This window comes from Haliotis asinina, chromosome 1, assembly GCF_037392515.1.
Source record: "Haliotis asinina isolate JCU_RB_2024 chromosome 1, JCU_Hal_asi_v2, whole genome shotgun sequence".
In the NCBI taxonomy this organism is placed as follows: Eukaryota; Metazoa; Mollusca; class Gastropoda; order Lepetellida; family Haliotidae; genus Haliotis; species Haliotis asinina.
The window spans coordinates 46288361-46315954 of NC_090280.1; the positions used below are offsets into that span (position 1 = coordinate 46288361).

A 27594-nucleotide genomic window follows, 5' to 3' on the forward strand; every position below is an offset into this window, starting at 1 on the left:
TGTCTGTCCGTCCGTCCGTCTAGTGAGAGAGGCAGACAGAAATAGATAGATATATATGGAAACCTTTCTTTAATGGATATAAGAAGATTTGCATGGATGCAGGCCTGTGCCGTGTTCTAGCCATATATTACCGAAACCAATATATTCAATAAATATTTGACATCTGTAACCCAATCACATGTCTATCGTACAAAATCATTATATTGTAACATTTAGAAAAGGCACTCTGTAAAATGGCATACTTATGATTTCAACCAATATTTTACTATTTCCATTTTTGATTCAACATATAATAGAAATTTGCTACGGTGACCCATGGAAGGACTGTCCGACCTCGACGTTACTATCGTCATTTAATTCGAGACCTGAGGTCAGTGCACACGCCGCCACCCAGGACCTAGGTAATGACCACGCGATATAGTCTGATGGGTCGGTGGTCAAGGGTAACCGGTTTCTCTGGTCAAGACTCTATTATCAGCCGACCAGCATTAGCAAAATGTTGCTGACTCGGGGGTTAAAAAACATACATTCATATGTAAAAGTATGTAAAGCTGGTGTCGAACATTTTCTCGCAGTACGGTTCAGGGATTATATTTATTTAGACTGAAAAGATGTTCACTCTATGTTGAAAAGTGTCAGCTGAAATATCATTCAGATTAACTTTTCCTTAAAACTGGTCTCCTATACGATGTTGTGAAACCTTTGAATATTCATTATTCCCAATATGTCATTATTCATTATCCTCAGTGAATTAATAACGTCACGCTGAATGATACTGAAACTATGTATTGTCAGTCAGTCAGTCAGTCGGTACTTCATCTTGTGCTCAAATTGGCTCAAATATTCAATCATGTTTGAAGCAACATGTGTAAGATTTCCAGAGCGATGATAATGTTTCTTGGCATTTCTTGTCTCAAAACAATCACATTGTCAAAGTCAAAGTCAAAGTCAAAGATATTTATTGTACTTAAGGTCTCCGGCCCATGTACAAGTAATATAAGTATATTATCAGCACGTGTTACAGACATTTCGCGAAAGAAATTACAGTTCAGATAAGATCTTGCTTCTAAGGATAACAACATGGTTTACATAGAGGGCAAGATTGCGTATTACATTTTCATTTGTGGAGCATAGAATGGAAACTAAGGCAGTTGAGGGATATTTTAATAGGTAGTTATTAGGGATATGGTTTAAACATATTTATATATTTATACATAAACGAGTGGATTGGCTCAATTTTCGCCTAAATCAAAAGACAACAAGTGTGTACATGCGCTGATTTACATCGCTTCTAACGAGTGATGTACGAATGTATAGTTGAGACTATCTATTATCTAATCGCAAAATCAGGTCTCTGTAGTGCAGCTATGCATTTCTCAGTGAACTCGATCAACTGTGTATACATAATGTATGTATTTTGAGATTTTCAAATAGTTTGTCGGACATGTCACTGACAATAAGACACACATAACACAGGAATGCGCTCGCAAGGATAACACACACATGCCCTCATACATACACTCGCAATTCACATGCACGCACAACACACATTCGCACAATTGGTACACAACACACACGGACGCAGAATACCGAAGCCACAACCCCAGGATGTGACGTTACTTCAACATGACGCATGTGCAATCTCTGTGGAATTACAACGCCAGTGACTCTTCAGGATGGTACAGTTTTATCTGACACGCGTCCTCATCGTCAGTGAATGGATCTGCTACAGGGTCTCACCATCAGCGTCGTCATTCAAGGTCATCAGCAAGACGTAACGACTGGGATGTTGACGACAACTGACGTGGACCTACGGTGTCTCCAGGAACTGCTACTGTCCAACATTCAAACTTGCTTGGCATGGTCTTATCTAGTCTGTCGTACAGACCCTAAGTATATATATCCAAGAAAGTCCACGCAAGTCTAGAAAATGTGGCAAGTCTAGATTTCCATAGCTTCTGAAAATGAGGAAAGTCTCAGGGCTCCATTTCATTGAATTATTTTTTTCACTATGAACGTTTTTTTTTTGCAGTAAAATATGTTCATTTCAGAGACTAGTTGTTAGTCTAGGTCTTATCAGGACCCTCCATATGTTCACTTCGTGGTTGCCATGGTTACTTCTTCCTGGCCTGATGGACACGGCTGGTACGACTACACCTCCGTTGTCTTGACGACGTTACCGTCTTCACCTACAATCATATAGCACATGTTGAAGTATTGCATGCCATACATTCAGTGACATTTCTTCACCAAAAGATAAAGCTTCGCCTCTTAGATTTCGCCTGACCGGTTTGGGTATCCATGTAGTTCTGCAGTAGCTGCACGGTACGGCTGTCATAGATCAATTTGTGGGTTTTCTTCCTGCAGGAACCCAGCCTTCTGGGAGTTCGATGGTTTAACATAGCTACAAGCCGGATCAAATACGCATTAAACAATAGTATATAAAATATTAATATGGGTGAGTGAGTGAGTGAGTTTAATTATACAACACACTCAGCAATATTCCAGCTATATGGCGGCGGTCTGTATATAATCGAGTTAGGACCAGACAATCCAGTGATCAACAACATGATCTTACGAAGAGTATAGTCAACTTTTGTAGCATGCATGGGTTGCTGACGACCTATTCTATTCCGAATCTTCATGGATCGTATAAATAGGAACAAAAGAGTTCTGTCTCCTCTTTCTCTCTCTCTCCTGTTTTCATCTTGTGGGCACTGTTCCTTCTTTTTAGCAAAGAGCGAGCGAACGCGTTTAGTTTTACGCCGCACTCAGCAATATTCTATCTATATGGCGATTATTTGTAAATAATCGTGTCTGTGCCAGATAATCCAGTGATTAACAGCATGAGCATCGATCTGCGCAATGGGAAATCGATATCATGTATCAACCAAATCAGGGAGCCTGACCACCCGATCCAGTTAGTCGCCTCTTACGACAAGCATACTCGCCTTTTATGGAAGGCAAGGGTTGCTGAAGGTCTATTCTACCCCGGACGTTCACGGTTCTTTTAACAAAGAGGATGGAAATAAGGCAGTTGCTGTTTGACCACTTGGCACATATGTTTTACAATACATTCTACAACAGGCTCGGTTTTACAGAGAATGAGGAAACTACCTAGTTTCACTGTCTGTCCTTTCCTCCGTCTTATAACGACGACGCTGATAACGATGACAATGATGATGACAACAGCAACACCCCCAGCAACGGCAATGTAGATGATAGGTAGTTCATTTTCTGAAACAAACAGTACTACATAATTAGAGCATAGACTAACGAGGAAATTACGGTTCAAAATTCAACGTTTGTAAATTTACACATTCTTTATAAATTCGCGGGAATATTTACTTTTATCGACTACTTGTGTTGGATCAAATGTGAAAAAAAATATTCCTGCAATGACTTCTCGAAATAAAGTACCAGTTGTAAACATATCATTAACGAGCATCAACCAACCAGAGCGCTTGCCTCGACCATACACCCGTTTTGTGTGGATATATCGTCATCTGTTTGTGTCAAGATCGTTTAGCTGAGGGTGAAAATTGGCTTTAAATCAACTTTAAAAAATAGTAATAAGGAGTTGGTAGGTGTCATGAGTGGTGGTCGATTATGTTTACATAAATTTTTAATTGATTGCATGTGATGGTAGCGTACGATCGGCAAATCAGGCCGCGAGTGAGGTGCACTGAGGTGTCCGTCCTTGTCATGATATAGTGTACTGGGAAGCATTTCGAGCAGGAGTCATCTCAAATTTATATACGCATATTTTTCAAATATTTAATCCTCGAAAAGACACAGGGGCCTGCGCCCCTTAGTGAAAGCATCCAGTGTGTTATTCCATTCCCACAGAACTACCAAATACACCCTCTAACCATAATACTGTTAAAGAGAGCAAAGAAGCAATATACTGAGTGCATTCTATTTATACAGTCGTGTAGAGAATGTGTCTCGCCAACTCATCCTCGACCTGTATATACTCCAGTTTGATGAAGGGAAACCGACGGCTAAGAGCAACGGTAATCACGTTTATCGGAATCTTGACTGAGTTGAAGAATAAGTTCAGGAGTCATTTGGCAAGGAAAGGAGAACATTGATAAGCAATATCTCCATGCTTTAATACAAGGGCTTGTTAAAATATGCTTTCGTGGAATGAGTAGTCGTGTGTTGGTTTATAAGACCTTTTTTAAATACGTTTCTTGACTTAATTTTACGTAGCATTTCCTCTACGAGGTTTTAAATATGTCAGGCACGTTTTACACTCCTTCAAAGGATCTCTGATATACACACAATGAATTTTGACAACACTGATGCATCTGTAAACGATAAACATAAAAACAACATATCTGTCGTCATATATGGAACACTCATAGCCATCTCGCCCCTTCGGTTCCATTATAATGTTTATTTTTGTTCTCGTGTAAAATATTGCTAATGTGACGTTAAATATGAACTCACTCACTCGTCCCCTCGGCCTCCGGAGGCTACATTATGATAGAGTGAGGAGAGGCGACAAGGCGTGAAAATTTAGTGAAGAAGTTTGGCTTTGACTTTTGACAGAAGGTGCTAGTTCTAAATAAAAAAGATCACGAGAAACGCCGAATTTCGTTCTATTTTGTCAAGTTCATTTCCAAGTTCGATATCGCGAAAATTCTAGAATGTCCCTCACATACCCCCTTATATGATAATGGTCAAGGTTACACGGGGAGAATTAGAAAGAACTGGGTCCGGTCAACTATTATGTAGACAGATAGGATAGCAGGGTTAAGACAACGTATACACTATACCTGGTTGAGGTGATGTCACTGATGTCTGCGTGGACGTCAGGGACGACACTACCGGTGTACTTTCTGTTGATTATAACATACGTGCGAATAATTACAGCGTATATTTACAAAACCAATTTCAAATTAGATGTGTGGATATTATTTACATGTTTTCTAGCTCACCAACTGTCATCCTCTTCTAAAGAAACGTAACTCTTTATCGATAGGACATTTGTAACTGTCAAAGAAAGGATGAAGTACAATGCAGAGATGGATTATTATTATGAATATCAATTACAATTTGCAGTCAATCTCGCATTTTCAGATGCTGTAGAATACGTTGTGTGTATGCAGCTGAATACATACTAGATATTAGGGGTGGCTATTGAGGGGGAAACAACTACTCAGCTTTCAACTGTCGTATTTGAAGTCAATTCCCAAATAAATGTATCGTTTATTTGTAATATAAACAAGCCGGACTAGTTCCAGTCTGTACGAATAGCTGACAAGAAACTTGAAAACCAGATCAAGCAAACAGTTGCAACATAAACTCAACGAAGCTGCAAATCTGCACCCAAACCATAAAAAATACACAACAACATACATATTTAATAAAAATAAAGTCAATAACTAAACTAGCGTTAGTCACACATACAATCGATGGGTCGATAGTCTTTTCGTTTCTACCATCGATGAATTCCTATCGGATACTCAACTAAAGGAATCCACCAATACTTCGATACATCGTTACTGTCCTGCTAGATACTAACCAGCACATTGTCTCAACTACAGTGAGTGATGATTCTAGCATGATCCATCGTTTGATGATACCCACACAGCTGATGGGAAGAAGCCCTTAAATGTCCTACATCGAGCACTCTGAGCGAACAAGGGGTCTACATTCTAAGTGTGAAATCTGTTGTCTGTTATCACTTTGTTCGATTGCTTACTTCTTAAACACACGAAATGAGACTAATAATTATGCTCCTGATAATTTAACCCTCAGGGTGTCCAATATGTAAGTGTACCAAATATAAGGAACGGAGTAAGAAATGACGAACAATAATCAGTAATACTTTGGAAGCCAACAGACATGATAGTGATATTGTTTATGGAGTCACCTCTGGCAGAATATATCAATTATGTATGTGTTTCAATACACGTTTTTCCTATATCGTAGTGCATGTGTTCGAGATCTTGATCCTAAAGTGACGTCTTTCACTTCTTCAGTGTAGGCCTACTTCGGTTCGGCCCATCAAGACAAAGTACGTTACGTCACCTGTACTGTCTCCAAATGAGGATGAAACAGCATCAGATATCGAGGTCGTAGCTGGCTGTCCATCTGTGACATCTAGAGAAAACAAACAAATTCAGCAATCTGTCTTCTTTATGACTACCGCTTCTAAATACATGAGTCAGGGCGAGACAACCCAGACAATCTACAAGAGAGAGTACAGCACTTGACAATATCTGCCCACCTATTGTCAAAATATTGTATCCTTACATCACCATGCAGTTTCATTGTCTACAGGTTAGAGTACAGTACCTGACAATATCTACTCACCTATTGTGAATGTATTGCTATTTTCATCTGTACTTTTATCCTTACATCGCCACACGGTTCTGTCGTCTAATGAAGAGTTTATTCTCAGGGTCACATTATGCTGGAAGATACCACAGGTCACCAGCTTAATATCAACACGTCCATGCAGGTAGGCATCGAAAACTTCAGCATTTAGTACAACCGAATCACACCTGGTACTAGTGTAACGTGTCTCCAGTATGCGAACAGTCTCCCTGAACCAGGTTCTCAGTGGGACAGAACTATTGCTGGTACACACTAGAGTGTACAAGTCCCCTTCTGTTGCACTGGCAGGAGATGAAGTCAGTCGCAGAGAACCTGAAAACGTATCGGTTAAAAAAGTATTGAATATTATAAGTTATACCACTGCAATTTTCTAAATCTTAAAAGTCAGTTATCAATTTCTTCTAGAGTGTTTACAAAATCCTGAATGGCAAATGAAAAACTTCAACTATATAGACAGTATCGATTTTCTGAAACATCTGACACAATCTAGTGGTGACGTAATCCAAGCTATCTAACAACCGTCTATTTGCACCGTGGGAATTATGTCACATTATGTCACATCACGTCACATCACTCACATCCAAAAAGTGTTCTTGACAACACCATGACTTTCGCATCACGATCGCTCTCTTACACTCACAACAGAGAAAGCACTATCCTTAATAAACGTTTGTGCGAAAACATGAGGTTTCACTCGAATAAACATTTACGTATTTAAACCTCTACTTCATCATCCTCCCATATGTGCCGGCAAAGCAGTGACACCAACACAGCTACACTGATTATGGTAAATAACAGGTTTTTGTTTACATGGAGAGTTCCAAAACAGTTTTGTAACTGTTAAACGAGAAATAAATGATTTTAGGAAATTCAAATCAATTTTACAGATATTAGGAACAAGCTGTCATCGACACTATGTACAGTGCTCATGTCAGATCACGGTCTATTACCTACACGTTGGGGAAGATCCAAGTGATGTAGGTTTCGCCGCTTTGGTTAAAAACATAGGCAGGGACCAAAAAGAAGAAAGCTCATTTTAAATTCGAACCCACGATAAGTGGGGCCTAGTTGATATTGTGGCAGGACATGAGACAGTACATGACAATATCTGGCCATGTGTGTTAGCCATGAGTTATATCGGTGGTTTACATCAGTATACGTCTCCCAGAAGAGCTATTGTTATCTAGCCTGACAATACGTCACAAAATTGTGGGCAGGAAAGACCATTTCATCTGTCTCCTTATGGTTAGACCATTTCATCTGTCTCCTTATGGTTAGACCATTTCATCCGTCTCCTTATGGTTAGACCATTTCATCTGTCTCCTTATGGTTAGACCATTTCATCCGTCTCCTTATGGTTAGACCATTTCATCTGTCTCCTTATGGTTAGACCATTTCATCCGTCTCCTTATGGTTAGACCATTTCATCTGTCTCCTTATGGTTAGACCATTACTGAATATGTTCAAACAATATCTGACATGCTATATAGGAGGTCGTGATTTACTCACCATCAACAGTCCCGGCCCCACAACTCCACACCACCAACAATAGGACGTAGAAATGACCCATACCACGCACTATGACTCCATGAGCACTAGACATGAAGAAAACTGCAGATTGTCCACACTAATCAGTTACTGATGGCCAGATGTTCAGATGCATTCCAACAGCAACATATACAAGTATATCTCGGGTTTGTCGTGACCATGTTTGTGTTCTGTGTGACTTACCATGCAGGTATGTAGCGTTAAACCTGACTTAGCAAGGCGACAGTCAGCCGACAGAACTATATTCAGTCAGAACCATTCACAACACAACAAGCTGTCATACTAAATCCTATACAACGTTTAGGTGTTAAGACTAACCTACATTTCTGTTGAGCTGGTGAAAGCAGTGGTTTGTTCAGGTTCACAATGACAGTGTTCAATGGGCTGCATACTCAATGAGACGTAAAAGAGGTTGTAGTTGGGTCTGCCGCGTCGAGCTGAGCCAGGCGTGGCTCACGAGGATATACTGGTTACATTACAGATGGGTGTTCCTTGTGTGATTTATCCGGATCTGTAAAAGCAAGACACTTTGAAACTTTCCCGGGGTGGGGGCTATATAACCATGAGTGGCGAATGATGTGACTCGGGTTTTCCGCGACTGAACTCAATTCACCAAGATCAGCTATTCCAAACTAACTGCTTGCGTTCGATTTCATAACCTGAGAACCGCTTGTTCGCCTTCGTTGACAAATGTCAGCGGATGATGCAGCAGTTGCAACAATAGTTGCCCCAGTAAATGGGGCAATGCTCTGGGGTACCAGCTTCCAAGTGATGTGACCCGGGAACTTCCGGGATAGAATAGGCCTGCAGCAACCCATGCTTGCCATAAAAAGGTGACTATGCTTGTCGCAAGAGGCGAAAAACGGGATCGGGTGGTCAGGCTCGCTGACTTGGTTGGCACGTATCATCGGTTCCCCATCGATGTGCAAGCTGTCGATCACTGGATTATTTATAGACCGGCGTCAAACTAAACTCACTCACTCACTCACTCCAAGTGATCGATGTCATTGTCTTAACGTGATGGCGGTGGGATAGCCTAGTAGTTAAAGCCTTGCCTCGTCACACCGGAGTCCTTGGTTCGAATTACCACATGGGTATAATGTGGGAACAACATTGCTGGTGTCCCCCGCCGTGATGTTGCTGGAATATTGCTGAAAAGGCGTAAAACCAAACTCAGTCAGTCAGTACTGAGTGCCATCCATTGATTCATAACCAATCTTGAACACTCTTGTATACTCGGAACCACTGTTCGTATTCTGCCTTGGAAAGTATTTCATAGAAACGTTTGGGATGTTTCGTGCAATTAACGTCAATACTTTCTGAGGAAATCAGATGTGAGATACCATTTTTTCGAAAAATGCGTTTCTTTTGCTTGACTGTTTACTGCATTTATATGTTTACTACATTTGTATCGAGAGTAATATTTCTCTCATGAATAACAAATACATATTAACATAATAAACATTCTGTTATTTGTAACTATGGAAACATTAAATTTATCGATGACGTGATTCAAAGGGTGCTTAACCTGTGTGCCGTACCTCTGAGTAGAGTTACACCAATCATGATAACCTGGATTAAACGTCAACACGGGTTTCGCATGGGGCCCACTGTTTCCATGATTCGTCACACAGGTTACACAGGCCGAGCCTGTTTTGTGAACACGGGGAAACTATAACCGATTTGAAAAACAAGAAGGGGACCTAACTATATAAGCAAGAAAATTATTGTCACTTTGGACAGGTATCACCGAGGCATTTTCGTGCATAATTCTAGGTGGGGGTGGGTAGTTCATGATTCTCCATAAAAAATCATCATCACACCCCTAGTCACAAAAAATTATGAACGGTCCAAGGGCGAGCACAGAAGGGGTTACCAAGGTTAACAACAACAAATATCTCCGGTTGACTTCGTTAGTTATTTGTTTAAAATAAACCAAGTCCACCACAACTAATTCCTTTCTCGGGTACAGGCAGCTGTGGAAAAATATACATATAGACGTCTGCCGCTTGAAAATATCTGTTCCGTTTTACTTACAGGATGACGAACATCTGAAAAGCACAACATCTGACACAAGAATCCAATCACAGCTAACGAATGATTCAATCTGCACACAAGGCTGGACTCTGATATGCTGTTTAAGTCACAGTCCGATTAGGAGGCACGATATGGCGTGCTGAGTTGTGTCCCTTGGTCATGATGGAAACCTGTCACTACGAGTTCAATTGCCGGTTGTAAACGACTGTGCCAGTACTTCACTCGTGGGTATGGGTCCTCCAAGGTCGGAGAAGGCTGACACATGCATCACTTCGCACTCACTCACTCACTCACGGCTTGTCCATTTCAGTCATTTAATATACATACTTTGGTGCCCTAGTTCCATTGCATGCACAGTATCAATGAGATGCGGGTGATGCGACAGCAGTGATTGTGGTACACCTTTCTCAACATGACTGTCTTTCCAAGCCATGGTACCCATGTGGGGAATCGAATCTGGGCGGGCGAACACTTTAACCACTTGGCACCGCACCGCACCGCACCGCACCGCACCGCACCGCACCGCACCGCACCGCACCGCACCGCACCGCACCGCACCGCACCGCCACTATAAGTAGCAAGGATATAATATTTTTTGCGATGGTGAACACATGCGTATGATCGTGTACAATAAAACCTATATAGAACCTGTATCCCTATGTTCTCCCTGTTGTACCAGGGTCTAGATTGTCGAAGCCCTCTCAACTCGAAATAGTCGTCATACGTTATCATTAACTTACGACTATCTTATCGCTAAGAGAGCTTCGACAATCTAGGCCTTGATCTTTAGATAATTCAAATGTTGGTCATACACTGTCGGTAAGCAAAAAACATTCTCATTGTCAGGTGGCCCTGTGGTGTGCGGAATCGCATTAGGTTGTCTCCTTCCTTTAGTATGCTAGATAACTATAACAATAGGTCGAGTCCTGGTTTCCAAATGGATACTTTCCTTCATACCTTTCTGAACTCTTATATTCTTTTGTCTCCTGTACCCTTATCTGTATTCGCGTAGTGTGGTGTCTCTGTACCACCACGGTGTCCACTGTGTTGTGTTGTAGCAGGGAGTGTCTTCTGTATGTATTCACATGTATTGTGTACTGTCTCTGTACCGCCAGGGTGTTCAATGTGTAGTGTTGTAATAGGCCGTGTCTCCTGTACCCCTGTTTGTATTCTCGTAGTCGGATGTCTCTGTACCCTGCACGGTGTTGACGTACTGCCTCAGAGCCATGGTGTATTGGTGATCAACGTCTTCGTATGCTGACGTAGAGGCGTATTCGTTTGGAGTTTGGCCATCTTAAACAATATAACTTCAAATGTTACTTCAAGCACGAAGAGAACTTATAACCCCGTTACGCTTAACATACAGGCTATCTTTTGACAAATTTTCGTTTACGTCCCTTGTGCCCCAGCGTGTTTTTAACTGATGGTATAAATCATGTCTGCAACACCTAAAACATACCTTTGTACTTGTTCCTTTTGTGCATCCACAGCGCGACGACAACGACAGTGAAGACGCTGCCGAACACAGCACCGCCAACAGTTCCAGCTGCTACACCACCAGGAGAGGTGACACATGCTATAAGTGAGAAATCTAACTCAGTATCCTCACGTCATTTCAGCTTTCATGACTCAGGTTCACAGAACAGAGTTGGAATTACTATCAGTTGAACGGTTTCCTCACACGAGGACGAATATGCTGTCGTACTCCTGTTAGATACACAAGTGCATCAATGCATACTACAAATGTGTATGGCAAACGCGATAACACTATCAAACTTGCCAATCGTCTATGTAACGTGGTTCAAACATACTACATAATCTAAACAATATACCTTGGCTATTGTTTATGTGTAAAATTATGTATGCAATTCCAAACAATATGAAAACGTATATGTTTGAAGCTATTGCTGGTAACATGAAACAGTATGTGGGTCTGGTGAGGTTGTACCACCTGATCAAAGTCTTCAGTGATGGTTACCTCTGTGACAACCTGTAGCCAAAGCTCCTGATTTCAGGAATTCATATTGATGGAAAGACGTTGGCATTTTTCACAATTTATAGTAGAAATGCGCGTTTGTCTTGCTAGTCCAAAAGATCTGAATTGTATCTTTCACAGACCTACCTGGACATTCATATGGCGTTGTACCAGGAGAGGTACTAATGGACATGCTAGTGTCACCTGGGGGAACTGCTGACGTAGACGGTGAGCTTGTTGTGGCGGTTGTTGTCGTAGAAACTGTAGAAACTTGTGTAGAGCGTGTTTTAGTGGGTGAAACAGTCGTTGCTGGAGCCGAATCTGAAGCAATGCGAACAAGGTAACAAGTTCACAGTAAAACATAACGTCTCAGTCACATTCTGTTGTGAGTGAGTACATGATCAGTAGTTACGTCATAGTTGTATCATGGACATAAAGCTAACTGTTGTGTTGTGATTGGCGCGGACAGTCTAAGTGAGATAACTTCAGTCTCCACGAGGTTAAAACAAATCTAGACAGGTTGAATATGGATTTATTAATAAATATAGCTGGTATGTAACTAGGAAATACACATTACGCTCAGGATACCTGGTTTGATAATGGTGACGTACAAATATTGTAGAAACCACTGTTATTGATTACATAACATAAATGTCCTGTTGAAACCGGCTGTGCTGAAGATTGATCTTTGCGCTGGTGGAACCTCAAAAATGACGGTTGCTTGTCTTGGATGTGGATGGTTGTCGTGTTGACAAAAATTAGTCTACCTTTAGAATACAGCATCACGAACTTTATAAATACGTCATAATAACCTTTTATGTAATAATATGTGATTTTGTTCGAAAGAACGTTCTCGAAACAACACCTCATGACGTCAGCATAGCAACAAGGTTGTCTCGCTATCGCATCTACTAGCTATGGCTTTGAATAAGCCCAACGATGTTGGGAGTTTCCAGTTTATGTACGGTGAGCAATTTATTGTAAGCACCAGTTTTGGTGCATTTTTATATTTTTAATTGTGTTTAATTGAATATAGAAAACATAGTGTCTCACATATCGTCAACGTGTTGCTGCTCTGACTGATCACAGTATCCACACACTGCCACCTGGATCCATTGTCCATGGTGGAGATGATCCTGAGTGTCACGTTGTGTTGTGTGGCATCACAGCTCACATTGGCACGTCCTGACAGATACCTGACGAAGACGTCATAGTTGGATACACTGTAACTTGTGGAACACTGTGGTGAACACTGGTGAGGTACCATCTCTTCTCCACTGTCTCTCTTGTCCACCAGTTGTGTTACTGCTACAGATCAAGGTGAAGAGTGCTCCGTCTGTCGCTGTCATGGGGAAACTTGTGAGAACTTATAGAACCTGATAAATATTGCACATAAAAATATATCACAAACTTTTTAACCCCAGGGATCTATATAAATTAATAAATATAGTGTGATTAACACATGCGTCAATGTTGTTAGTGTCATCTCATTTATAGAACCATCTTTTTAAGTCTTTCTTACTGAAGGTTATTTCGTCATCGCTAATGTTACTATGTGCATAGACATTCTCTCATTTTCGAGAACCAACTACATGTATTGTAAACATGCTGATGACTTTGTAGCTGCAGAGCGAAAGACGTTGAACTAGTACTTTGTAGCATTGCATCCAAATCGAGATTCGAACTCAATGATTTTTTAAAGTACTCAAATGTGCATTCCAAGATACAACATGTGTTACACTCGACCACTTCCCGAGAGGCATTGTGTATTGTATGACCGTTGCTGTGAGTCGTACTAATACTACAATGCAAACATTGGATTGCGGATTGCGAAGACTATTCTGCCTGAAGAACGTATGCAGAAGAATAAGTGGTAATATGCATTATTATAAATAATACCACTGTTAGGTACGTAAACACATATGTCAGGAAAATGCCATTCTGTTTAACCAGCACCCACCTACGTGTTCCAGGAAGCCAGTGAATGCCAGCACCAACAGTTGAGAAATCCAGTACATGGCCATCATATAGTCAGCATTGTCGGTGGCAGTTTAAAAATTGTGTTATTCTACATGTTGATGGCTGATCAAGGCAGTTCCGATGTTCCTAGGGCAGTGTCACAGTTCGCAACCTTTTTCATGTATCTCTGAAAATACGTTCTTTGTTGTCAGTCTGTCTCATATCTCTGTCTCCTAGAGAGTAAACTGTGTACATGTAGCAATGACACAACACCCTCATATGGCTCAGGCTGTCCGATAATCCCTGTGTCGTTTATAGTAACAGTAAACAAGCCGTGTGTACACATGTAACAGATACTGAGATCAGGTGCAAAGGTGTGTATTTTCTCCAAGAGTACAAAGTCGTCATTCACAAAAATACTTCGATACATTGACGTAAAGAGAATACCTTCCACACATTCCAGAATAGTGAGTGAGTGAGTTTAGTTGTACGCCGCTTTTTAGCGATATTCCAACAATATGACGGTGGGGACACCAGAAATTAGGCTTCACACATTGTACCCATGGGGGGAATCGAACCCTGATCTTCGGCGTGACGAGCGAACGCTTTAACCACAAAGCTACACCACCGCCCTTATTTCAGAATAATGTACAAAAGATTGAGTATGGTTTTACGCCGCTTTTAGCAATATTCCAGCCAAATCATGCCGGGAGACTCCAGAAATGGGCTACGCACACTGTATCCATGTGGGGAATCGAACCCTGGTCTCTAGCGTGACGAGCTAGCCTAGCCTTAGCCACTTGCCTAACCCAACGCCCCTAGGACAAACGAAATGAGATATAGGGATTTTCCCGGGTCAGTGTCACCATCCTCATCTACCACTTCAGTGATGATCTGTCTACAGATGGCAGTATTATCCTACACTTCGATGTGTTGAGGTTGAAGATATACGTAAATACATCGAGCTTCACAAGGTCCAACACAACACTGAAATAACAGCTTCAACGAATTTGGTGGCCTTTCCTTCGAGACATCCGTTGGTTCCACATATGAAAGTTCGACACAATGGTGTTTCACTGTACTTCCAACTGAAGTGTCAATTGGTCAGCATTGCCCCCTGTATGTATATAACATGGGATTGCCACCAGCGTCCCGGAGTTTCGATGGTGTAGTCAGTGAGGTAGCTAATTGCTGTCATATACAGTTACAAGATACAATAGCGTTACACAATCAGCCGGGTATTTATCTTCTCAAATATGGTAGGTGTTGTCACCTTTCCGCAGTGGCCACCTGGCAGTTCTATCCGGGTATGTTCAGCGTATACACGTATACACGTATGGATGTGATCAAAACGTGAACACGCGGGGATTATCCATCGAGCTATTCATTCATTCATCCATCCATCTATCTCTCCATTAATCCATATGATCAGTCATCTGCAAAAGTACAACTTCCACGAGAGGCCATATCTGGCATTGCCAAAAGCGGAGTAAAACTATGCTCACTCACTTATATATGCGAGATCATCTCAGCGGCTGATGAGTTTTACTTTCACTCCTTGGTTTATTTTAAGTGTAAGACATGTGCTCAGGTTCGCACTCCTCTTCACAAATATATGTATACCTTCCTTATTCACATTATATTATTCATTTGAAGTTACATACTGCACCAATGTTTGCTGTATATTGTGTAAAATAATAACCAGTTAGGGCTTTCCTCAGATATACTATTTGATGTACAGGACAAACAATGAAAATCTTGTAGATAGACCACTGAAAATCAGTGATGACACCAGGTGTTCACGAGAAGTGTAAGCATGCCGTGCCCAACTGGAAGTTCATGTTACAACACCCTCCTTGCTGTATCTCTGAGTGTCACTACAGAGGCATGCGTTTCACTGATATGCAGCTCAGCTACAAATGTAATATACCAGTACTTACGTGTCATCTTAGCCGGGTGGACGAGTACTCACCAATGATCAACTGAAGCTTAATCTCCTCCAGGTCAGGGGTGACAACCAACTGTCTTTGTAACATGTGGATACACCATTAATGACAGCAGGTACTGTGTCACTCACAGGTTGTCCTAACTAGAAATGCGCATTTCTCAGGTCACAAGATATTGCAATATTAACCAGGGCGTGCACTTTTCCAACCCGGGAGTACGTGAAATGATTTCGTTTCATCACGACCGGGATGCGGTCTAATCTACCTGCTGTTATGTAGCCATGTTAAAACCATGTTTACCATTCACAGTATGATGATAAAAGATCATATTACGAAATAACAGGTTTAACCTATTACGAAGTGTAACTATGAACACCTGCACTTCTCTGCAGTCTGGAAATTATCTAGTCTGGACCAGACAATTTCGTGATCAGCAGCATGAGCATCGATCTACACAGATGGGATACGATAACAGGGAGCCTGACTATCTGATCACGTTGGTCGCTCCTTACGGAATGCATGGGTTCCTGGAGACCAATTCTAACCAAGTTCTTCACGGGTTCCAACAACGCTACAAGAACCAGCAATGAAGGGTGGGGTGCAACCGAAGATGATGGGTTTGGGTGTAATTTTGACTGCTTTGATATACGGGTCTGTTTCTGTGAGTAGCTTACGTTTCAGATCCGGTCAGATACTTCAGTTTTGACATGACATGTCATCTGAGTGATTTGTCATTGTCATGTCAGACTACAGACTTCACACCATGCTGTCTTTCTTCCTCTCAACACATGCACTTTATTAGATTATTTCGTTAAAAGAGGTCATCAATAACCAAGAGAAGAATACGTTTAAACATGGACAATGTTAATATGTCTTTGTACACGCATTAATTAACAAAGTCTTCTTTGTTCTGGTACCAATAAATGATTTTATGAAAACCTCAGTCTATGACCTCATCTACCTTCTTTCCTATTACAGTTACCTCCCGCAGTGGATCTCTTCCCGGAGAGGTCAGACTTGTGAGCCCTAACAACGCGATGTCATCTGCTTTCAGAAGCTTACACAATCTCCACAGCTAATGTATTATTTCCTTTATCCCAGATGACTATTCTCACTTTCAACATATCTTTTAGTCAGGATATGAGCATTACATTTTAAATGTGTTGAACTTTCTCTGTCTCTGTGGCTTCATTAGCAGAGGTGAAAATATGACTGAATTCTCTTTTTATTTTGGACATATAGTATCATTTCGATTAATTAAATGTATCCCTGTCACATATTAGAATGTAGAGTGTAAGACATATAAATAGGCTGAAAACAGTTTGTACAGATTTATTTCAAGGACCTTCTGAATTTTCAATTCTTTACTGATCTGTCTATCCATTATGGCTCAACTAATTCGATCCTTTTATGTTAAATTCACTATTTTCACCTTATAAATATCAAGACCTACCACATGAATTTGTCAAACTGAAATATCGTCAGCCATATTGTTATGCCCTATTAGGCATCAGGAATTAAAACCTTGATAGTTGGATAGCTGGCTGCTGCTGCACACAGTACATTCTTGCTATCAGGTGCGCAGTTATGACGGTATCAATGATAACGTCAACATTTACGCTCCACTTCACGATCACATCACTCAAGATCACTCAGCAAAACGTCAAACAAAGCGGTTCTCCTAATCTCAGGTCTACATTTTGACACCGCCCACATCCGTGCATAGCACGGTTTTCCTAGACGTACCCAGACTCGTGCCAGTTATATTGGGCCAATTGACGTAATTCCATATGCATGTTAATTTGGGGTATATCATATATAATTTTAAAATAATGCATATTTGTCACAAATATATATGTGCAGGCTTATCAATGCGTACCGTAGTGTGGTGTCTGTGTACCACCACAGTGTTCACTGTGTAGTGTTGTAGATGGCCGTGTCTCATGTACTCCTGTCTGTATTCACGTAGTGTGGTGTCTCTGTAGCACTGTGTAGTGTTGTAGTAGGCTGTGTCTCCTGCACTCCTGTTTGTATTCTCATAAAGTGGTGTGTCTGTACCACTGTGTAGTGTTGTTTTAGGCCGTGTCTCCTGTACTCCTGTTTGTATTCACATAGTGTGGTGTCTGTGTACCACCACGGTGTGCACTGTGTAGTGTTGTAGATGGCGTGTCTCCTGTACTCCTGTCTGTATTCACGTAGTGTGGTGTCTCTGTACCACTGTGTAGTGTTGTAGATGGCCGTGTCTCCTGTACTACTCTCTGTATTCACGTAGTGTGGTGTCTGTGTACCACCACGGTGTTCACTGTGTAGTGTTGTGGATGGCGTGTCTCCTGTACGCCTGTTTGTATTCACATAGTCTAGTGTCTCTGTACCACCACGGTGTTCACAGTGTAGTGTTGTAGTAGACCGTGTTTCCTGTACTCCTCTCGTGGTGTGGTGTCTTGTTCCCACTGTGTAGTTTTGTAGTAGACCGTGTCTCCTGTATCCCTGTCTGTATTCACGTAGTGTGGTGTCTCTGTACCACCACGGTGTTCACTGTGTAGTGTTGTAGTAGGCCGTTTCTCCTGTACCCCTGTTTGTACATGTATTCTCGTAGTCTGGTGTCTCTGTATCCTGCACGGTGTTGACGTACTGCCTCGGTGCCATGGCGTATTGGTGATCGACGTCTTCGCACGCTGATGTCGAGGCGTATTCGTTTGGAGTTTGGCCATCTTAAACAAATAACACTCCGTCAAATGTTACTTCAAATGTGGAGTGCATGTATACCCCTGTTACGTTTAACATACAGGATATATCTTTTCACGAATATCGTTTAAGTCACATGTGCCTCACCTTGTTCTGTGGGCAATTCGTTTCTACTGGCGGTATAAATCATGCGTGCAACACCTAAAACACACCTTTGTACTTGTTCCTTTTGTGCATCCACAGGGCGATGATAACGACAGTGATGACGCTGCCGAACACAGCACCGCCAACAGTTCCAGCTGCTACACCACCAGGAGACGTAACACATGCTATAAGTGAGAAATCTAACTCAGTACCCTCGCATCATTTCAGCTCTCATGACTATGTGTTCAATATTAAACAATATGAAAACGCATCACGCCATATGTTTAAAGTTAAGCTACTGGTATCATGGTAGACATGAAACAGTATGTACGTCTGGTGAGACTATACCACCTTCTCAATGATGGTTACTTCAGTGACAACATGTAGCTTAAGCTTCAGACTTCAGGAATTCATATTGATGAAGAGGCGTTCGCTTTTTTACGATTAAAATTTTGTATTAGATATGCGCGTTCGTCTAGTCCTGAAGATCTGAACTGTATCCTTCAACCTGGACATTCATATGGCGTTGTAACAGGGGATGTACTGATTTACATGCTAGTGTCACCTGGGGGGATTTTTGACGCAGACGGTGAGGTTGCTGTAGTGGTTGTTGTCGTAGAAACTGTAGAAACTGGACTAGTGTGTGTTGTAGTTGGTGAAACAGTCGTTGCTGGAGCCAAATCTGAAGCAAAGCGAACAAGATAACTGATGAACTACCATAAAGTTAAAATTGACGGTTGCATGTCTTGGATGTGTATGATTGTCTTGTTGACATAACAAATGAGTCTACCTTTAGAATACAGCACCACAAACTTTATAGATACGACATAATACCCTTTTACGTAATTTTATATGATTTTGTTCCAATGGACGTTCTCGAAACAATGCCTTATGAAGCCGGCATAGCAACAAGGTTGTCTTGCTCAGCAAGTGCGTCAAGGCAATATATTGATTACGCAAAAGTAACGTTCCCTGTTGACTGGGTTCCGTCCAATTGCGAAACGTAGTGTAATAACCAGTCAAGAATTTATAGACAAATTCATTTAACTGGATACAAAAATGTTAATCAGTCTGACTTGAGACATCTAAGCACTAGTATATTGCAACACTACGCTCGTTGAAATCCTTCCAAACACGTCGTACAGCGTCCTCTGTCGCTTAGTGTGCTCTGTCGTACAGCGAGCTCTGACAAACGGAAACCCGGAAATAGTGAAAATCCCAAAACGAGGCTCTGCCTCTACGGAATTCGTATTATATCAGTCTCATTGTGCGTTACAAAACTACACTGAATAAGCGAAAACAAACTTATAACAGGTGTAAGCAGTGAGCCAGATGCATTGTGAATGATTTGCGACTTCATCAAACACGGACAGTCTGCGGTGTCTTGCTGCTAGACACATATTAGATGATCCTGCGCACTAAACGCATTTGTGACAAGAGAGGCGGTACAACGCATTGGTCGAGTACACTTGGCTGCTACAGGTAGCTTGACGATTATGCACGTGCAATACATGCTAACCGTGACATGAAATCAACACCGCTAACCCTGACGGAAATCAGCCCGTACAGAGAAATAGGTAAAAAGTTATGGGATAAAAATATTTCCCCCTTGCTACTCTGATTTAGCCACCACCATTCAGTAACAGATAACGTTTAACATATTAAATAGTTAAATGAAACACAATTAACTATACGTAGTTATTATCTATTTAATATTTAGCAGACGAAAAGTCAACTTTACCCATTAAAACAACACTGCATATTCCTTCGAACGATAAGACTGCAATTTCAGGCATAAGATACTGATATTCCACTCTAACCTTTAGTTAAGACGAAGACAAATAGATGTTTGGGGCATTGACAAGCATTTTAGATATTCAACAATTCTGTTTTTAAAAAAACCAGGAAAATGTCATTTGCTTCATGAAATGGATCGGTGGTCCTAAACATATTTGCTCAGTATATTGTGTTGATTCAATTTGGTGGGATTGTACCTGTTCCCAAATCGAGTGTGCTATAACAATTCATGCGTGAAACCCACGGGGGAAAATGAACTTCTCGATATTCATCACACAACTTGTCTCCCTCTTGTTTCGAGTGGATCGTTTTGTGGGGCGTTCCCAAGTATGCAAATTGGGGTCATTTGTCAGGTCGTGGATCATGTTATATGTGTTTACCAGTAGTTAAGGTCATTCTATCTACCGAATAAGCAAAAAAAGATAAAAACCAGTGAGCCAGATGCATTGTGAATGATTTACGACTTCATCAAACACGGACAGTCTCCGTTGTCTTAGTTAAGGTCATTCTGCCTACATCTCGCCATAAAATAAAGAAATACGGTGTGATTAAATTAAATTATTATTAAAAGTCACTTGTAAATATAAATTTCCTGTGAAACATGGAATTGGAATTCAGTGTAACCAGAGGTGTTAGTGAGGTCGTATTTTCACTTTCACACGAGAAACTTCGGATCGGTTAAAAAGTAGGTGATTGTCTGAACAGGTTTTTGAGACAAATGTTCAGGTTTGAAAGCTCTGTTCATTGATGCTTCATCTCTACTTGCTATGGCATTAGATAAACCCAACGATGTTGAGACTTTCCCCTAGTTGCTTATTTACGGATGCGCAATTTTTTGCAAGCACCAGTTTCAATATTAGTTTTTACTTTCAATCTAATGCGCTCATATGTTTGTATTGCGGGGTGCTGAGGTGCTACGTTTTTTATTTTTTTTTTATTGTGCTTAATTTAGCAAGAATATCGGTCACATTCTTCCATACTCTTTATTCGCAGTCAATTTAATTATTTAAATGTATTCTCTTGTTCGGTTTCAACGTATCTGATAGGGCCAATTGCATTATATGAAAAGTAAACTTATTACACAAGTATGTTTCAATCAGTAATTTGCATCATTAGACAGAAATGGAGTTTATTAGCATTTTAATTTTCGAAGCCGTACACGGTACTCGTCAGCCATTTTCGTGCCATTTTCGGTCAAAGGACTGTTTTTATTAGGATTATTTCGAGGGGTTTAGGGTTAGCGTAAATGACCTAATCCAATAGGTAGATGGCCGGTATATTGCTTTGAGTACAGTACCATGGGTTGTTTTTCCTTTGGCATTATTAATACTGTTTTTCATGCAAAAACAGGAGCCACAAAACGTCGAAAGTACACTATGAAATGGTTTAATGTGGAAATTTTTGCTAACGGAAACACATTATCGATACCCTTCCAGTGTTCCTACAACACTTTTGTGTCACAAAATCACTCGATGATTGTTATAAAAGTACGTCATTCCCGCATGCACCCTGATTTCAACGTCTCCGCCTGATGTCAACAACCGTGTGTAGTTCACGCCATATCGGCACATTCCACACCACACGGTATCTCGTAATTTACAAAGTGGGACGAGTGTGCCAAATGGCATCGAAGCTGTTCGGCAATGGTCCGTAGATTAAGGACACCAAGACTCCCCGTAACCTAAATGTCTGTGACGTATTCGACTCTTTCCGGGGGGTGATAACTTTGCCCATTGTGTAACATTATGGATATAGCTGTCAGTAAGCCAGTTAGGTGTCGGGCTACCAACCCAAAGGTCGCGCGTTCACGTCCGACGGATTCTCGCAAAGTGGCTGCTTGTCTTAATGACTCCTGACCTACGGCAGAGGTCCTCACGAGAAGTTGTGATGCTGATTTCTAAAGGTGCTCCAACAAATAATTATTTGTTATTGATCATAAATGAATATAGAAAACATTGTGTGTCCCATATCGCCAACGTGTTAGTTATAAATTTATCTCGATTTAATAAAGAATGTAGACACTATCTCTGTTTTGGGATATATTAATGTTGCAAAGCAACTGGTTAGTAGGTGTACAGTTCAAACGTATTTCTGTACATCTCATCAGGATACCTTGGTTCAGATGTTCGAGTACAGATATTTTAGAAATTACTGTTTTGTGTCTGGTTACGAAATGTAAATGTTGTAACAGACTGTGCTGATCATCTGTCAAATAGTTGGGAAAATGTCCAAAATGATGCATGCCTTGAATGTTTATTTTGTTGTTGACCAACGGCTTGGTCCTGACGAAGCAAATGATGTTATGTAGTTGATAATGAACAAAGAAAGCACATTGTCTCACATATCGTCAACGTGTTGGTCCTCTGACTGCTCCCATTATCCTCACACTGCCACCTGGATCCATTGTCCATGGTGGAGATGATCCTGAGAGTCACGTTGTGTTGTGTGGCATCACAGCTGACACTGACACGTCCTAACAGATATCTGCTGAAGACGTAAGGGTTGGTTACAGTGTAACTTGTGGAACCTCGTGTTGTGATGAAGAGTAATGTACCATCTCTGCTCCACTGTCTATCCTGTCCCCCAGTTGTGTTACTGCTGCAGATCAGGGTGAAGAGTTCTCCGTTTGTCGCTGTCAAAGGGGAACTTGTCAGGACTAAAGAACCTGATAGATATTGAACATAAAATATATAATTTTATATTTATACATACATACATACATACGTACGTACGTACGTACGTACGTACGTACGTACGTACATACATACATACATACATACATACATACATACATACATACATACATACATACATACATACATACATACATACATACATACATACATACATACATACATACATACATACATACATACATACATATCACAAACTCCAGAGATCTACATACGTTAATAAGTTTAGGGCGATATACAAAAGATGGAGTTAATGTTGTTCCGCATTAAAAGGTAAGTATCACGGGACCCTCTGTTATCGTGGTAGTTAATGCTTTCTCTACCGGGCTTAAGATCGGCTACTGAATTTGTAATTTTGTATATGTTTTCAACTGACGGATGCTTAATCTTCATGTCTGTCAAATACAATGAGGCACTGTCGCAAATTATTCAATACTAGTATTTTCGTAACAATCCCGATTGCCTCGTTTGCCCCGAAAATAGAAAGCAACAATGTCTGTCAAATACAATGAGGCACTGTCGCAAATTATTCAATACTAGTATTTTCGTGACAACCCCGATTGCCTCGTTTGCCCAGAAAATAGAAAGCAACTCTATTATCGCGTTATTGCTATTTTCTCACTGTAACACGCGGTAAAAGCAGGTAACACTGTGAAACGTTTACTGTGAGAGGTAACGAATCTAAACAGGTTCATTGGTAAAAAGAATTTTCATTCACATTAGTATTATCATCATGTTTTCAACCAAAACACCTGAATGGTTTGTCTATTTGGAATCAAGGTTAGAACAACGTTTCAAAATATTGTCTTGCGGCCTTAAACGTACCACACAATTTGTAACAGGTTGAATCTGCATAACGCGTCACTTCCTGTTATATTTTTAGCACAGAAAATGTGCAAATGACCTTGTAGTTGTCACAGGATTACTCTTGATGAAGTATGTTTTGATTCATACTAGATGTAATGGCAGTAGGGGGTTATACTTTATTCAAAATGTTCCAGAACCTACTTTAAAGATGAATACCTAAGTAATGCTACGATTAGACATGACAGTCTCATGAAATGAATGACTTTTGCAAGAGAGCTGATTTTCTTTTACGTACTTTCCACTTGTAAACAGCCAGTGGTGGTTCTGCTTTATCGGTGCTTTACATGCCGCTATCATAGAGAGCCCGTAAAGATATTCTTTTCATTCTTTCACTTTTGAGAACCAGATATTGATAACATGCTGATCACTTTGTAGCTGCAGAACGAGAGACGCTTAACTAAAATTTTGTAGTATCGAATGCTGGTCGAGATCCGAACCCAATGCCCTCACACACTGCTCAAAGTTGTATTCCCAAGTGTTACATTTGACCGTTTTCTGAGAAGCATTGTGTATTGCATGTCAGTTGTTGTGAGTCGTATTAATACGACAATGCAAATACTGAACTGCGAAGATAAGTCTGCATAGACACAAGGGTAAATGGTAATATATTATATTATGGTATATGTTAGCTACATTTAGCAGTTAAACGCATACAGTAGGAAAATGCTATTCCATTGAACCAACACCTACCTACGTGTTCTACAGAGCCAACAAATATCAGCAGCATCAGTCGAGAAATCTGATACGTGTTCATCATACAGTCAGCGTTGTCCGTAGCAGTGTAAAAAATGCGTTATTCTACATGTTGTTGGAGGCTCTAGGTAGTGCTGATGTTCCAGGGCAGTGTCACAGTTCGCAACCTTTTCTCATGTGTATCTCTGAAATAACGTTCTTTGTTGTCAGTCTCTAAATCACATATCTTACAGGTTACAAGACACCAAATGTTTTCCCATAGACTTCTATAGTAACCCTTTTAAAAATATCCAGGCTATCAACAGCCATTCCACGTGCATAGCTGTACAGCCTGGCGATTTTTCCAAGCACAGATAGCGGATCACATCAACCCTCCATTCCCCACCCAATGTCGCCTACTTGAAAATATCGATGCACACATAAGTATGAGTCATGGTGATAAAAATGACAGCACTAGATACTTAAAATAGTGATCAGTTTTAATTACTAGATGGATGTACTTCTAAAAGAACATCTTACACTATTTCATCCAATCACAGCTGTCACAGGCCTCTGTCCGTGTGAGTTCCAGGAGCATGTGATTCTGATATAGTGTAGTGGAACCTTTATATCACACATCTCTGTCTACTAGAGAATAAACCTGAGTACATGTAGCAATGCCACAGTACCCCGAGCTGTCTGGGGCTGTCCTTTAATGTCTGTGTCTCTTTTATAGTAACAGTAAATATACCGTGTGTACACATGTAACAGATACTGAGATCAGGTGCAGATCAAGTGCAAATATGTGTATTTTTTGAAGTGTACAAACCTTTCATTCATATAAATACTTTGATACACGGAACCAGGAATACCTTCGAGATATTGCAGAATAAAGAACAACGGAAGTGAGATAAGGGATTTTTCATCTACCACCTCATCTACCACTGCAGGTGTGATGTATCTACAGATAACAGTATTATCTTACACCCTACACTTTGATGTGTTGAAGCGGAACGTAAAAGTAAGCACATCGAGATAAACAAGGTTGAAATAATGGCCAAAACGAATTTGGAGGCCTTTACTTGGAGACAACCGTTTGCTCCACACAGTTCGACACAACAGTGTTTAACTGTACTTCATGAGCTTCGTGTCAACTGAACTGCATTAACACCTGTATTTACACAACATAAAAAAAGTAACCAGTTTGGGCTTTCCTCGGAGACACTATTTGTTGTAAAGGACAAACTAGCTGTGCAAATCATGTGCATGGATCACTGAAAATCAGTTATGACACCAGGTGTTCGCGATAAGTGTAAGCATATCGTGCTCTACTGGTAGTCCATGGACCGAGCCACTGTTATGACATCCTCCTTGTAGCATCTCTGTGTATCACTGTAGAAGTATTCGTTTCACATTACACTGCTAAAAGTGTATTATACCAGTACGTACGAGTCATCTTAGCCGGGTGGACGAGTACTCACCTATGGTCAACTGAAGCTTCCTCTCCTCCAGGTCAGGGGTGACAACCAACTGTCTGTGTAACATGTGGATACACCATTAATGACAGCAGCTACTGTGTCACTCACGGGTTGTCCTCACAAGGGCGTGCACTTTTCCAACCCGGAAGTACGTGAAATGATTTCGGCTCATAATTATAACGACCGGGATGCGGTCTAATCTACCTGCTGTTATGTGACCATGTTAAAACCATGTTTACCATTCACGATTTGATGATAAAAGATCATATGATGAAATAACAGGTTTAACCCATTATGCCGTGTAACTATGAACACCTACATTTCACTGCAGTCTGGAAATTATCTAGTCTGGACCAGGCAATCAAGTGATCAACAGCATGAGCATCGATCTACGCAGATGGGATACGATAACAGGGAGCCTGACTATCTGATCACGTTGGTCGCTCCTTGCGGAATGCTTGGGTTCCTGGCTAGCTATTCTCGAAACGTTCGTAGCCCTACGAACTTCTTAAGCTCATTCTCAACACATTGACTACGATCAAAGATATGAATTCTTAAGGCTACGAACGTTTCGAGAATACGGGCCCTGGAAACCAATTCTAACCAAGGTCTTTACGAGCTCCAACAACGGTGCCAGGACCCGCATTGAAGAGTGGGACAATCTTCCCTTGGCAACCGAGGATGATGTTGTGCTTTGATATGTGGGTCTGTTTCTGTGATTTACTTACGTTTCAGATCCGGTCAGATACCTTTGTCATGTCATCAGACTGATTTGTCATTGTCATGTCAGACTACAGACTTCACACCATGTTGTCTTTGATTATCTCAACAGATGCACCCGATTAGGTTATTTAATTAAAAGAGGTCATCAATAACCAAGTGAACCACTGTTTAACATGTCTTTGTACGCGCATTAACAAAGTCTTCTTTGTTCTGGTACCTAAATCAATGATTTTGTGAAAAGGTCAGCCAGTTACCTCCCCTAACTTCCTTCCTAATAAAGTTACCTCCCACGGTGGATCTCTTCCCGAAGGGGTTAGACTTGTGAGCTCTAACAACGGGATGTCATCTGTTTTCAAAAGCTTACACAGTCTACAGAGTTTTATTTCCTTTATCTGGGAAGGCTATTTGTCACTTTCCACATATCTTTTAGTCAGGATATGAGCATTACATTCAATTTTAATTGTGTTGAACTTTTTCTACTTTGGCTCCATAGGCAGAGGTGATAATTTTACTTCAGTGACAATGTGACTGAATTCTCTCTTTATTTTTGCCGTACGGACCGTTTCCATTAATGAAATGCATTCTTCTCACATATTAGAATGTATATTGTAAAAAATATAAATAGGCTTAAAAAACAATGTGTACAGATTAGATTTATTTCAATGACCTTTAGAATTGTCAATTCATTACTGATCTATCCATCCATTCTTGAAGGACTA

At 40.8% G+C, this 27594-nt stretch overlaps 2 protein-coding genes across 5 annotated transcripts in view; both read right to left on the bottom strand.

The window, feature by feature from the left end:
* Positions 1-22924, bottom strand: part of LOC137292078 (uncharacterized) — a 365314-nt gene extending 342390 nt beyond the window's left edge. The window contains exon 1 of the mRNA XM_067823633.1: positions 22784-22924. Coding sequence (XP_067679734.1) covers positions 22784-22853 — 70 coding nt within the window. The 5' untranslated portion in view covers positions 22854-22924. The remainder of the gene's footprint in view (positions 1-22783) is intronic.
* On the bottom strand, positions 9245-15983 carry LOC137292201 (mucin-5AC-like). Of its 4 annotated transcripts, none has more exons than XM_067823776.1 (6): positions 15843-15983; positions 13872-14057; positions 12965-13253; positions 12059-12232; positions 11396-11512; positions 9262-11229 (listed from the first exon to the last, which is right to left on the bottom strand). In XM_067823776.1, exons 3-6 carry the CDS (start codon positions 13176-13178, stop codon positions 11057-11059), a joined length of 678 nt encoding a protein of 225 aa, XP_067679877.1. In that variant the 5' UTR covers positions 13179-13253; positions 13872-14057; positions 15843-15983; the 3' UTR covers positions 9262-11056. The 4 variants fall into 4 exon arrangements, with proteins under 4 accessions (XP_067679869.1, XP_067679877.1, XP_067679895.1 ...); XM_067823794.1 differs by having other exon boundaries at positions 12965-13287; positions 15843-15952; XM_067823768.1 differs by lacking the exon at positions 15843-15983 and having other exon boundaries at positions 9245-11229; positions 13872-14168.
* Positions 22925-27594: the final 4670 nt, after the last annotated feature.